Genomic DNA, 15,335 nt, shown 5'->3' with positions numbered 1-15,335 from the left:
TAAGCCACATGAATTTTCTTTATTCAGAACTTATTTCACTGACTTCAAATAAGAATAAAATGTTTGGGAAAAGAACAGCCACATTCCATTTAATTCCTCTGTTTTATATAAAGATTCTGCGTACCTAATACCAGCTTCTGTCAGAAATAACACAAAAGAATTTTCACAATTTTTGAGTCTGGCAGGGTCTGGCTCTGTAGCCCAGGCTAGAGTGCAGTGGTACAATCTTGGCTCACTGCAACTTCTGCCTCCCAGGCACAAGCCATCCTCTCACTTCAGCCTCCTGAGTAGCTGGGACCACAGGCATGTGCCACCACACCCAGCTAATTTTCGTATTTTTTGCAGAGATGGGTTCTGACTTTGTTGCCCAGGCTGGTCCTGAGCTCAAGTGATCTGCCCACCTTGGCCTCCCAAACTGCTGGGATTACAGGCATGAGCTACCACGCCCAGCCGCACAAATCTTATACTCCTACTACACGATAATGAAATTTTTTCTTTTATTGTAAAATAGGCAAGAAATCCAAGGATTTTACACATGAAAATTATGGGTAGGCTCATTTGTATATTATACTAAATATTAATAACTTAATATTTTTAATAAAGTAAAAGAGGACCAGAGATGAAAGATAAGTTTACTATGAAGGAATCAATCTCTAATATAAAACTAGGATATGTGAGTGGAAAGACTTGTCAGACCAGACCTTCCTGGAAAAGTGTCTAAGGCACAGCAGAAAGGTGACTCCACTGTTCTGAGAGACACAGGACTAACATTGCCTTAAGCCTTTTCTCTTTCACTTTCTCCCTCAATACTTCATGAATACATCCAAATTACATTACCATGGTTCTTCTCATTCAATAAATTTTTTGTTGCTGGTAAAAACATCTCCATAAGTTCAGGAACTTTCCTGATGACATGAACAGCACACAGTGCTGCCTATAAAAAAAAAAAAATAAAAGAACAAAAGGTTTATTTCAATTATGCCAGGGCAACCAATCTTATAAAAAAACCACCAACACAAAAATCTCACCAACTAGTTCATCTACTAGAAAAATAAAGAAGGAAGAGTTTAGATATTAGATTTATGGCTGGACACAGTGATGGCCCACTCCTATAATCCCAGCACTTTGGGAGCCCCAAGGCAGGAGAATCACTTGAGCCCAGGAGTTTGAGAACAGCCTGGGCAACACAGCAAGAACCTGCCTCTATTTAAAAAAATTAAGAGGAGAGAAAATTATTTATTAACTGGTTGGGGATTTCCAGTTTATACTATTATATTAAAGAGATCTTCTAGTTCACCTCTCCCTTTGTTCATATATTGCTAGACAAGCAGGCAAAAACTTTCTACATTAGACTATGTATGGTTAATATGAATTTATCAAAAAGTTAAACATAACTTATGTGGAGTTTTGAGGAAGTAAAAATAGATAACGATCTCAATCTGCGATAATCATACCTCTGAGTAAGATGACTAACAGGCTATAAAAACATCACACAACTGAAAGATATATACTATAAATGCTATAAATCTACTGTTATGTTTAATAGTATCTATGTGGCCCTCAAATGACTCTGCTGACATCAAGAAAATCATTTGAAAAACACTTAGTCTCTACTAAAGAAAAGATGGTTTTACTAGCTTGTTCACTGGAAAATAAAAGTACATTTAAACACTGACTTTGTATATCCCCCAAAGTAACTATAACTACTATACGTTTGAGTCAAATACCATAAAAGTTTAGATATATTAACAAAAATAATTTCTGCTAATTCCATCCATGTTATACTTGGGAGGAAAAAAATATCTTTTTTCTTTTCTTTTTTTTTTTTTTTTTTGAGACGGAGTCTCGCTCAGTCACCCAGGCTAGAGTGCAATGGCGCGATCTTGGCTCACTGCAAGCTCTGCCTCCTGGGTTCACGTCATTCTCCTGCCTCAGCTTCCAGGTGAGGGACTACGGGCGCCCGCCACCACGCCCAGCTAATTTTTTTTGTATTTTTAGTAGAGACGGGGTTTCACCATGTTAGCCAGGATGGTCTCGATCTCCTGACCTTGTGATCCGCCCATCTTGGCCTCCCAAAGTGCTGGGATTACAGGCATGAGCCACCGCACCCGGCCTATCTTTTTTTTCTAACCTGCAGGAGTGCTTCATTTTAATATGATAATGAGCTTTCTGAACAAGAGTAGCTCACATATTCTTTAAGAAAAAAGACCAGCTTACAAATTAAGAAAATAATTTAACTTTGTTTGCAGCCATCATTAACTGTGTATCATCCTGGGAAATGGCTTGGCCCTTTCAATGCCTCTTTCTCAAACCATTAATAGAGAGGCACAGAAAATGCCAAACAGATCACAGTTTATGTTCATTTATTGGACTTCTAAATTCCATACACTTCATTTTCAAAGGTTGTAGGGTTCAAGCAATTTTTAAAAACTCAATAAAATGCTTATATCAACAAATAAAATCAGATAGAAGAATAATTCTTTTCTATTACTAATTCATTCAGAAAGTGGGTTCTACATCATTCCCTAATAATTATCTAGGTCCCAATGGAACTGCCCTTCCAGAGACACAAAGGCACTAATACAAAGATATGGGCATTAATTATTAGGACAAAAGTAAATTCATAAAAATCTGTTCATAATCACCTTGTTTTAATACTGTTTAGAATCAGATAACTTAGGAATTTGGTATGCCACCTAGGATATATCCAGTAACATATGTTTGTTTATAAATCATTTCCTTAAAAAAAGAGGAATTAAGGTTAATATATAATCATGTAAAACAGATTTACTGCACAGAAAAAATGACTTTACATTATCATCAGATCTTTCAAAAATGAGTAATCTGCCTTCTCATCTCCATAATACTCCCTAATCCAAACAGACATTTGCTTCATTAAAAGTTACCTTTTTTCTTAAGTAAGAGTTGGAGGTTTTCAGGAGCTTCTCTACCTCTCCTGCAAGATCTCTGCACATCTCTGAGGAGCCCATGCAGCCGAGGGTACAAAGTGCTAACCCCTGTACGAATTGCGTGCTGTGATTAAGATCACTGCAAAAGAAAAGAGGAAGGTAGGAACAAGCCTGGTGCTCCCCAAGAAGCAGCTTCACAATTTCAAACTAGTTCAGGATGACTCAAGATTTCTCCAATAACAAAAACAATAGGATTATTTGTTGCAGAAAATGTTTATCCCAACTTTATTACAAATTATCAATACAGTAAACAGACTGACAGTCCCTCCTACAGGCTTACAAGCCAATGTTTCCAGGTACCGAAGCAGTAGAAGTTGAAAAACATGTTATCTACTGGATATCAGACACACACTTTAGAAAACTCAACAAAGTTGGCAGCGGGGTGGGGGTGGTTCACACCTGTAATCCTAGCACTTTCGGAGGCCGAGGCAGGTGGATCACCTGAGGTCAAGAGTTCGAGACCAGCCTGGCCAACATGGTGAAACCTCATCTCCACTAAAACTGTAAAAACTGGCCGAGCATGGTGGCAGGTGCCTATAATCCCAGCTACTCGGGAGGCTGAGTAGCTACCCAGGTTCAAGTGATTCTTCTGCCTCAGCCTCTCAAGTAGCTGGGACTACAGGTGCACACCACCACATCAGGTTAATTTTTGTATTTTGTATTTTTAGTAGAAACGGGGTTTCACCACATTGACCAGGCTGGTCTTGAACTCCTGACCTCGTGATCCGAGATCACGCCACTGCACTCCAGCCTGGGCAACAGAGCAAGACTCCATCTCAAAAAGAAAAAAAAAAAAAAAAGAACAAAGTAGGCCAGGCGCAGTGGCTCAAGCCTGTAACCCTAGTACTTTGGGAAGCCGAGGCGGGTAGATAATCTGAGGTCAGGAGTTCGAGACCAGCCTGGCCAACAGGGCGAAACCCTGTCTCTACTAAAAATACAAAAATTAGCCAGGCGTGGTGGCAGGTGCCTATAATCCCAGCTACTCAGGAGGCTGAGGCAGAAGAATCACTTCAACCAGGATGGCGGTGGGGGAGGATGGTGGCGGCGGAGAAGGATGCAGTGAGCCAAGATCACACCACTTCACTCCAGCCTGAGCACAAGAGCAAGACTCCATCTCAAAGAAAATACAAAAAAGAACAAAGTATTTAATAGTTGTTAGAAGAAAGAAAAGTAAGACTTACTTTTTGATACAGTTGGTCATGAGAAGATGGACATCTTGTCTTTCATCTAACAGCAGCATTGCCCCTAAATAGCCAATGCGTTTGTCTGTAAATTTTTGAGAGGCAATAAGCTTGAGGCACTCCAACTGCAAAAAAAGAAAAAAGAAAGAAAGAAATTAAAAACTTGCTACCACAATCTAGAAAAGCAATGTTTTTAACCCAGAGTCCCCAGTTGGCTAAAGTACAAATGTGTTTCATCAAACTACCTAAATCTTTTCTTTTTTTTTTTGAGACAGAGTTTCACTCTGGTTGCCCAGGCTGGAGTGCAATGGCATGATCTCGGCTCACTGCAACCTCTGCCTCCCAGGTTGAAGCCATCCTCTTGCCTCAGCCTGCCGAGTAGCTGAGATTACAGGAATTAGCCACCATGCCTGGCTAATTTTTGCATTTTTAGTAGAGACAGGGTTTCACCATGTTGGTCAGGCTGGTCTTGAACTCCTGACCTCTGCCGATCCACCTGCCTCGGCCTCCCAAAGTGCTGGGATTACAGGCATGAGCCACTGCGCCTGGCTCTCTTCTCTTTTCTCTCTCTCTCTCTCTCTCCCTCCCTCCCCCTCTCCCTCTTTTTTTTTTTTTTTTGAGACGGGGTTTTGCTGGTCGCCCAGGCTACAGTGCAATGGCGCGATCCTGGCTCACTGCAACCTCCACCTCCTGGGTTCAAGCGATTCTCCTGCCTCAGCCTCCCGAGTAACTGGGACGACAAGCCCCCACCACCAAACCCAGGTAATTTTTTTTTTTGTATTTTTAGAACAGACAGGTTTCAACATGTTGGCCAGGCTGGTCACAAACTCCTGACCACAGATGATCCGCCCGCCTCAGCCTCCCAAAGTTTTGGTATTACAGGCGTGAGCCACCACGCCCAGCCAAACTACCTAAATCTTTTTAGAAGGCAAAGATTTAAGACCTTTGGATATCTTAATAGAAATCAAGTTCTAGAACAGATCACTTCGTCAAGGCCCCATGATATTTGCCATTCAAATAATCTCTCAGTTTTACATTAGTTTTGCAGATTCACACAAACACAAATTAGAAGTATTATAAGAGATTAACAAACCAAATTCCTACTTTAATCCCCAAGTTACATTAAATGAGCACCTAACGTGTATTTAAGGTATAGTTCCATTTTGGGAATTAAAAGACTCAATAATTAGAAATACACCAACCCATACTAACCATGAGGAATGTATAATTAATTTAAAAAGAGAGAGGCAATAACTAAGTTTAATATAATGTTGAAAGTATGTGAACCAAGTACATTCAGAGCTTGATCCAAGTACTATGGGAGAGAGCGAGGGTTTAGAATCCAATACAGAAAAAACAAAAAACAGAGGAAAACTCAGTAGTGGAATTAAGTTAAAAAGATTTACATGATTTCTTCTTTACATCATTGTTAGAAATAGCTTCTTAGGGCTTAAGAGTTCTTGTAAATTAGTTTGTCCCTCTACTTGGCCTTTCTTGAACCACCTTCAAAATCACTTTGACATACTTTATCACTCCATCTTGACAAACATGGAAAAGGCCAAAACATTACCTCTACAGCAGTATTCAAAGGGTGTACACAAGACAGACTAACCAAGAAGAGTTTTAAAAACCATGATCCCCTGTAGAATCATACATCCCAAGGGAAGGGGCTCAAATGGATACCTGTGTATACAGCAAGCTAAAATCACGTGAGACTACTTTCCATTATGAATTTATCTACTAAATTCGAAAGTGAAATTGAGGAAAGTAAAACAGTTCCACAGAGCTGTTTCAAGCTATTTAAAAACTGCTCTCTCAATGTACCTGCATTAAAAACATCTAAAGTTAGCTGAATGACTATACTATCACGAGCATTTCAAAGAAGTCTCCAAGGAAAATAACCGGGATCAAAAAGGAAAACATAAATGCCTTGTGAAATTGAAAAGATTACGTAAGTAACACATCTTCCCTTTCTTCTTCAGATTCAATTTAAATTTAAAAAGCAATTTCTGAAACAGAAGTTGATGAAAGTCATCTTTACAACGTCAACAGAAAATTTACTAAGGTGAGTGAGAAAATCAGAAGCTAAAATATTATCAAACAAATCCTACTCTTTTTCAAACTGGTTTTCCAATCTTCTCATTTCATAATTCTGTAAGTATTTTAGTAGTGTAAGTAAATGTTCCAAGAATCAGATATCAGAGTTTTCATCATCCTCATTCAATATTACTTCTGACAAACTCCAAGCATTACACAAATAAATTATCCAAAAATATTTTATTAGGAATAGGCCACACTCTTAGGCATTAATACTACTTTGTGGTTTTAGGGTCAAGTGTGGTTTTTTTGTTTTTGTTTTTCTTTTTTTTTTGCACGACCATTTCTTATTAAACAAAAAAAGGCAGGCGGGGAGCAGTGGCTCACGCCTGTAATCTCAGCACTTTGGGAGGCCAAGGTGGATGGATCACCTGAGATCAGGAGTTCGAGACCAGCCTGGCCAACATGGTGAAACCCCGTTTCTACTAAAAATACAAAAATTAGCCAGGTGTGGTGGTGGGCGCCTGTAATCCCAGCTACTTGGGAAGCTGAGGCAGGAGAATCGTTTGAAATTTGAAGGCGGAGGTTGCAGTGAGCTGAGATCGCGCCACTGCACTCCAGCCTAGGAAAAGAGCCAAATTGTTTACCAAAAAAAAAAAAAAAAAAAAAAAAAAAAACTATACCAAAAAGGGAGGGGAGGGGGGCAGCTGTGGGGTTTGGCCCCAACCCCAGCCCACCCACAGTCTGGTGCTGTCTGAGAGGAGGGGATCTGAGGGAGATCCCAGGCAGGATAGGGATGAGGCAGGACATGAGGCTAGGGGATGCAGAGGTTAGGCAAGAGAGGCTACCAGAGGGTGGGGGGAGCAGGAGGGAGGCAAGAAGAAAACAAAGAGAGAGGAGCAACTGGGGGCCAGCTGGGGAGCTCAGATGGAGCAGGTAAGGAGGTGGAACAGTGGCAGAGTGAGGGTGGAGGGGTCAGTGTCTGGAGAGGCGGAAATGAGAAAGCTGGGGAGAAAGAAGAGGGTGGCGGCTCTGGTGCAGAGCCCACAGCAAGGAGCCAGGGGAAGACTGGCCTGACTTGTCTACTCCCACCCCAACCTGCAGGCCGAGAGAGGCCTCCCATCCCCAGTCTGTTGGCAGGGGGTCATGCCGATGCCCCATTCTGTCTTCTACTGCTAGGGATCCGGTTCATCCTCCTCTTCGGCAGCTCTCTTCAACTCGGGCCCTTCATCATCTCCTTCTTCCTCTTCTCCTCCTCCTCCACCACTTCTTTCTTTCGCTCTTTCTGGCTTGCCTTCTCCTCCACCTTCTCCTTCAGGTCCTTGGTGCCCAACTCAGCCACTGCCTCCATGCTTTTCTACAACATGGTGCTAGGACTGGGGCTGGCAGGGAGCTAGAGACCCAGGGACAAGATAGAGGGGCCCTGGACAGTGGAGGGTGGCTGAGACCAAAACCTGGCATTGTGACAGTGGCAGCGGCAGCAGCGGCTGCTCAGTCAGGTCAAGTTTTAAGACAGTCACACTAAGTCACCAGTGACTGATGAATACAAGCTGTTTTTTTGTGACATTTGTTTAAGACATACCTAAAATTTGCCCTCTCCTGTGTGCAACAGGCACAGAGAAGAGGTGGAAAAACAAAACAAACAACAACAACAAAAAAACCACCTTACCTAAAAACTAAACAGCAAAAAGAAAAACTGAAATTTAAAGGGGCAAGCATTATTTCAATATTCCCCCATTTATACAGCGACTGCTTCAAAAACAAGCATTTGCTTTTTGAAGGTGACAAATCTAAGGGAAAATATAAGGTTATATGACTGGAAATAGCATCTGATATATACACTCCAGTGATGGATTAACTCTGATCACACTTTATACTTAAGTGGCCAGCAATAGTGCTGAGAATATACCATGTTTAATCTTTAAGAATGTTATCAAGGCCGGGTGCAGTGGCTCACACCTGTAATGCTAGCACTTCGGGAGGCCGAGGTGGGTGGATTGCCTGAGCTCAGGAGTTCTAGACCAGCCTGCGCAACACGGTGAAACCCTGTCTCTACTGAAATACAAAAAATTAGCCAAGCGGGGCAGCATGAGCCTGTAATCCCAGCTACCTGGGAGGCTGAGGAAGGAGAATCACTTGAAAGCGGGAGAAGGAGGTTGCAGTGAGCTGAGATCGCGCCACTGCCCTCCAGCCAGGGCAACAAATCGAGACTCTGTCTTAAAAAAAAAAAAAAAAAAAAGGAATAAAAAGAATGTTATCAAAGTTTTCAAATGCTGAAAAAGAAAGATAAAGGTCTGGGGGAAAAAAGTACAATGGGGGAGACGCACACAAAAGGAGGGCATCCATTTTTCCGCAGCAATCTCCAAATCTCCAAAAGCAAAACTCCACACTGTTGCATGAGTTAAAGAACAGAAGGAAAAGAGTAATCAGTTACATGTATCTGCCCCTTAGGTAACAATCTCAAATATTTCAGTGGAGTACTACTACTCCACTTAAAGCTACTTGAAAAACCTACCTGAAACATTTCTAACCACAACTCTAGCAGATGCTTTAAGACCAGAGTAAATAGTCCAGCTTTTATATCCAAACTCCACACAATTAACAGAAAACTTTTACTTCAAACTCTTAGCAGAAGCATTCTAGTCAGCCATTAGCAACAAGCCTGAGAGATTGAAGTTTTCAGCCCTCTTTGTAACAAATACAGTGCCTGAAGAAGTGGTTCCCAAACTTAACTGGTCAGAACAGGTAGGAGAGTTTTGAAAACTATGGGTCCCCACCCCCGCCGATATTCTGATGGAGTAAATCTGACATAGACACTGACAATTTAATTTTTACAAAATTTTTCTAGATGACTCTCTTTTTGGGGGAGTAGGCGGGAGAGTCTCACTCTGTCACCCAGGCTGGAGTGCAGTGGTGCTATCTCGGCTCAATGCAACCTCCTCTGACTCTCGCGTTCAAGCAGTTCTCGTGCCTCAACCTCCCAAGTAGCTGGGACTACAGATGCATGCCACCAACCCCAGCTAATTTTTGTGTTTTTAGTAGAGATGGGGTTTTGCCATGTTAACCAGGCTGGTCTCAAACTCCTGGCTTCAAGTGATCTGCCCACCTCAGCCTCCCAAAGTGCTGGGATTACAGGTGTGAGCAATCGCACCCTGCCAAATGGCTCTTAATGTTACAATTTTCTTTGAATTTCAAAGCTATTTTACAAAGAGAACTTTCCATGTTTCTGGCCTTTTTACATTTTCCTGTAGCAAGTACAAATGTTGCCACTTATCAATGTTTAATCCGGTTACCCCTGGATAAAAGCTGCACCTATTTTGTTAGCTTTTAGAACAGTCTCGCACACGGTCAGATGCACATCTAAATTGATCACACCTGTAATCCCAGCACTTTGGGGAGGCCAAGGCGGGAGGATTCCTTGAGCCCAGGAGCTCAAGACAAGTCCAGGCAACCCAGCAAGACCCCATCTCTACAAAATTTAAAAACAAAAAATTTTGTTTAAAAGTTTCTTTTTTTTTTTTTTTTTTTTTTTTGAGACAAAGTCTGGCTCTGTCACCCAGGCTGGGGTGCAGTGGTGTGATCTTGGCTCACTGCAACCTCTACCTCCTGGGTTCAAGCAATTCTCCTGCCTCAGCCTCCCAAGTAGCTGAGACTACAGGCACGCACCACTATGTCTGGCTAATTTTTGTATTTTTAGTAGAGACAGGGTTCCACCATGTTGGCCAGGCTGGTCTTGAACTCCTGACCTCAAGCAAGCCACCGTTTCGGCCTCGTGCTGGGATTACAGGCGTGAGCCACCGCGCCGGCCAAAAGTTTCTTAAACAAAGTTTTGTCTTAAAATTTTGTTGAAACATTTTTTTAAATCAGCTAGGCGTGGTGGCATGTGCCTGTAGTCTCAACTACTCAGGAGGCTCAGGCAGCAGGATCGCTTAAACCTCCTGTTGAAGGCTGCAGTGAACTATGATTGCAGCACTGCACTCCAGCCTGAGTGACAGAGTAAGATCCTGTCTCTTAATTTAAAAAAAAAAAAAAAAACAATTGCAGCTTTATGATATGAACAATCACCTTAATGAAAAGATGCAATTAAAATTCTGTAAATATTAACAGGCCTGCAACTGATTGGGTAGATCTTTTTAAAAGTTACCTTTATTTATTTTGTTTTTTTTTGTTTAGGGACAGGTCTTGCTCTATCGCCCAAGCTGGAGTACAATGGCATGATCACAGTTCACTTGTTAGTTCACAGTAACCTCTAACTCTTGGGCTCAGGCCATCCTCCTGCCTCAGCCTCCCAAGTAGCTACAACTATAGGCATGTGCCACCATATGAGGTGAATTTTTTAGTTTTTTTTTTTTTTTTTTTTTTTTTTTGAGCTGGAGTCTCGCTCTGTCGCCCAGGCTGGAGTGCAGTGGCACGATCCCAGCTCACTGCAACCTCCGCCTCCCAGGTTCAAGTGATTCTCCTGCCTCAGCCTCTCGAGTAGCTAGGACTATAGGTGCACGGTGCCATGCCCAACTAATTTTTTGTATTTTAGTAAAGACGGGGTTTCACTGTATTGCCCAGGCACTACGGTGCCTAGTCAAACTCCTGAGCTCAGGCCATCTGCCTGCCTCAGCCTCCTAAAGTGCTGGAATTACAAGCATAAGCCACTGTACCCAGCCCTAACTTTTTACTTTTGTAGAGATGAGGTCTCACTATATTACCCGGGCTGGTCTTAAATTCCTGTCCTCAAATGATCCTTCTGCCTTGGCCTCCCAAAGTGCTGGGATTATGGGCATGAGCCACCATACCCAACCTATTTCTTTTTAATATTCAGAAATAACTGCCTGGTTTATACACACACACCTAAAATCATCATTTTTGAAAAGCAAGTTTGTTACAACTGCACTACCACTATGTAGGCCTGACAACATAAAATCTATATAGACCAGAGTCTGTTTTTTCATTCTTCTGGCAGAAAAACAAAAAACAAAAACCTGACATTCCTAGTGAATCCAATTGTTTCTTTTGAGAAAATTATGAAATATTCCACTCAAAATACATAAAAATCACATAACTGTCACTGACCCACCAACCAGCTTTATCAAATCTTAACATTTCACCCTATTTATTTTAAAGTTTTTAACATTACAAATTCAACTGAAGCCCTCTGTGTACTGGGCCTCAATCTCATTTCTCCATCCCAGAAGTAATCAAAACCCTAAACTGCTGCTCATGACTGCCATGCCATATATTCTTACTACACATGGAGAGACAGGTGGTTTTAAATGTTTTAAACTTTAAACAAATATCACCTGCTCTTTTCACTCAACGGCTTTGAGTATTACTCACATCAAGACAAGAAGTTCTAATTCAGTCATAACTCATTGCTACATAGTATCCCACTTTTGAATATAAACTTATCTATTATCTGAGGACAAACAGATTGTTTGCAATGTTTTACCTATTAGAAACACTGCTGAAATGAATACTCTTATACATACATGTCTCTGTATACTGGAAAATTTATCTAGGTTATATACCTAAGGAGTCTTGATCAAATTCAGATTTTTCAGGTTTTGCTTTGTTCTGTTGTGATCTCATTTTGCAAATATGCACCACTTAGAGCCAGTGGTATGAACTTTCATCAGGAGACATATAATTATTTCTGGCAGTCGTGTCTCTTTTGTGACATTAGCAGCACCGATGATCATCATGGGTTGCAAAATGATTATATTCTAATTCATTCCTTCATTTATTAGTTGGACTACAGCTCTAAGAAGAAATTTCTCTATGTAGAAGGAAGGCCATACTATTGCTAAGGAAAGGCAATATAAATGTTTATTTCAATCAATTACAATTATTATCCTTTTTTTATTGACACAGAGTCTTACTCTGCCAACCAGGATGGAGTGCAGTGGCATGATCTCGCCTCACGGCAACCTCCGCCTCCCAGGTTCAAGCGATCCTCAAGCCTCAGCCTCCGGAATACCTGGGATTACAGGTATCTGCCACCACGCCCGGCTAATTTTTGTATTTTTAGTAGAGATGGGGTTTCACCATGTTGGTCAGGCTGGTCTCGAACTCCTGAGCTCAAGCAATCTGCCCACCTCAGCTTCACTAAAGACTGAGATTACAGGTTTAGTCACCGCACCCAGCCTACAATTATTATTATTATTATTATTATTATTATTATTATTATTATTATTATTATTATTTTTGAGATGGAGTCTCGCTCTGTTACCCAGGGCGGAGTGCAGTGGCACAGTCTCGGCTCACTGCAACCTCCAGCTCCTGGGTTCAAGCGATTCTCCTGCCTCAGCCTTCTGAGTAGCTGGGATTAATAGGTGCCTGCCACCATGCCCGGTTAATTTTTGTATTTTTAGTAGAGACGGGGTTTCACCATGTTGGCCAGGATGGTATCAAACTCCTGACCTCATGATCTGCCCGCCTCGGCCTCCCAAAGTGCTGGGATTACAGGCATGAGCCACCATGCCCGGCCGATTATTATTCTTATTAATACTCAAATTATCTCTTTTGGGGGTATGACTGCCTCTTCTGGTGACTACTGAAACCTTTTGACATGATCTTTGCAGTCTTTCTTGCTTTCTGGCATAGTAACATCATTCAAGCTTATTTTGTACATTTCCTTATCCTGGATTTGGGATCAGCCATCTTTCCCATGGGCTGAAAATAGTATTTGGAGACCACAATCTAGGCTTAAGGATAGCTCATTGCTCTGGTCTGGTCATTAATTCTGAGGCTTTTCAAGGAATAGTACTAGCTTAAGTACTTTTTTTTTTTAAGAAAAAATTCCTTAATGTGAGAAGCGTGTCTACTAAACCCTATGACAGTCACCCATATATTACTGTAGAGCATTTGTTTACAGCTTTAACAAGAGTGGCTATTATCATCACTTATTTGCAATAATGTACTACCTGTACAGTGTAATAAAAAAATAAGAAAATGTATAAGGATGTCAAAGGAAAAAAAAGAACTGCCATTGTTTGCACACAATAGTAGTATTGGCTACATGGAAACAATGACGTCTACAGAGACTCTTAGAACCAAGTTCAATAATGTGGCAAAGCAGACAAATATTTTTAAAAATCAACTCTATCACTATAGATCTACAACGTAATTATTTAAAATTTTAAAGGATACTATTTGCAATATAAACAGGAGCTCTAAAGAACCTACAAATATATTTCTCCAAAGATGTGTAAGACTTAAAAATCCTGTGTTTTAAGGGAAATTTTTTTAAAATTTTTTAAAGAGATGTATAAGACTGTATGGAGAACACTGTAAAATTTAGAGAAGCTAAAGAAGTGCAGTCCTATGCTACACAGATGGAAGGGACGAATATCCTACACAGGTAATTGGGTATGGTAAGCAAGGCTAGAACTGAGGAAAAACAGAATCAGGCCCAGCCTAAAAGCAGCATACTACTGACATGTGGAAACGTAGATTTCCATTCCACAAATCTTACTATGTTTCTAAGAGAAACTAGAAATCCAGATTTCTATGGAAATTCTTTTTTTTTTTTTATGTACTGGCAGAAACAATTTTAAATACCATACAGGACAAAAAAGAACACATCTGTGGAAGAATTTGGCCCCGAGCCACCAGTTTTCCACTCCTGCAATCTACCTACTTATCTTTAGATAATTCACTAATATTTCTGGGTTGTGCTTAACCCACACACACAAAAGGTTACACACACTACAGGAAATCTATCACCACTTTTGTTATAAAAATGCTGAGGATACTGTCTCTTACATTATTAGGAGACTCCTAGACAAAAGGTCCACATAAAAAAATCTCTTAGAATTCAGTGCTTCAAAAAACACTGCTGTCCTTTAGGAAATGGTAAAATGCGTAACATTTGAGGCTTTTTATATACAAAATGTGTCTAACACTTATAACTTAATCTTCATAATAACACCATAAAGTAGGCATTAAGATTGTCCGCATCTTACAGATGAGGAAACTGAGACACAGAAAGGTTAAAGATCTTGCTCAAAGCCAAAAGTCACATCCAGGCAGTCTGGTTGTCTGCAGTTTTGCTCTTCCATCTTGGCAATAACAACTACCTAAGAGCTGACTGTCTCTTTTCTTGCCTTAGCTGTCACGCCAACAGCAACTACACTGGCCTTGTGCTCTAAATGCTTCCTTTTCCCAACTCTTAATTTCTAGTATTCTTTTTAATGTACACGCTGGTAGTTTATGCCATCTAAAATCCTTTGTACAGCAAGGCAGGGCTAAGATTTTTTTTGTTGTTGCTGTTTGAGACAGAGTCTCGCTTTGTCACTCAGGCTGGAGTGCAATGGTATGATCTCGGCTCACTGCAACCTCCACCTTCCAGGTTCAAGTGATTGTCCTGCCTCAGCCTCTGGAGTAGCTGGGATTACAGGCGCCCACCATCACGCCCGGCTAATTTTTGTATTTTTAGTAGAGACAGAGTTTCACCATGTTGGCCAGGATAGTCTCAAACTCCTGACTTCAGGTGATCCCCCGACCTTGGCCTCCCAAAGTGCCAGGATTACAGGCATAAGTCACCGTGTCCATCCTACTCCTTAAGTTTTATTGTAAAACTTAAGACTTTCAAAATATAGCTACTAGAAATTTTTAAATTTCTATGTAGCCTATATTTTATTTCTATCAGCACCATACTAGATACTGCAGTAAAAAGTTTTAAAAAGGTGAAATTAGTTTTAATATTCTTTAATCAATATATCTAAAATATCATTTCAACATATGATCAACACAAAAATTATAATTAGGTATTTTACACTTGCTTTTGCACTAAAGCTTCTATATACAGTATGTACTTTACACTTACAGCATATCTCAATTTGTACATTTTTGTCAGAAATAGCTAAACTAAAAAGAAAAAAAAGAAATAGCTGAACTGTATTTAGATTTCATAAAATTTACTATTTATAAAGTAGACTCACATACCCAAGTTGTTTAAAACATATTTAAAAGTCTTCCAATAACTAAGCTGGGTGTGGTGGCTCACACCTGTAATCCCAGCACTTTGGGAGGCCAAGATGGTGGATCATTTGAGGTCAGGAGTTCAAGACCAGTCTGGCCAACATGGTGAAACCCTGTCTCTACTAAAAATACAAAAATTAGCCGGGTGTGGTGGCGGGTGCCTGTAGCCCAGCTA

General features: G+C 40.7%; 1 protein-coding gene across 4 annotated transcripts in view; it reads right to left on the bottom strand.

Moving 5' to 3' along the window:
- AP1G1 (adaptor related protein complex 1 subunit gamma 1) overlaps positions 1-15,335 on the bottom strand; it is a 110,977-nt gene that overhangs the window by 38,631 nt on the left and 57,011 nt on the right. For all 4 annotated transcript variants that reach the window (XM_058441177.1, XM_058441176.1, XM_032157825.2 and 1 more), the window contains exons 3-5: positions 4,151-4,275; positions 2,907-3,048; positions 838-934 (exon numbers count right to left, since the gene is read on the bottom strand). In XM_058441177.1, coding sequence (XP_058297160.1) covers positions 838-934; positions 2,907-3,048; positions 4,151-4,275 — 364 coding nt within the window. The remainder of the gene's footprint in view (positions 1-837; positions 935-2,906; positions 3,049-4,150; positions 4,276-15,335) is intronic.

The sequence above is a fragment of the Hylobates moloch genome, unplaced genomic scaffold (genome assembly GCF_009828535.3).
Source record: "Hylobates moloch isolate HMO894 unplaced genomic scaffold, HMol_V3 SCAFFOLD_6, whole genome shotgun sequence".
Taxonomy (NCBI): Eukaryota; Metazoa; Chordata; class Mammalia; order Primates; family Hylobatidae; genus Hylobates; species Hylobates moloch.
Note: the sequence above shows the minus strand (reverse complement) of the source record. Positions and strands in the feature narration are given on the sequence as shown.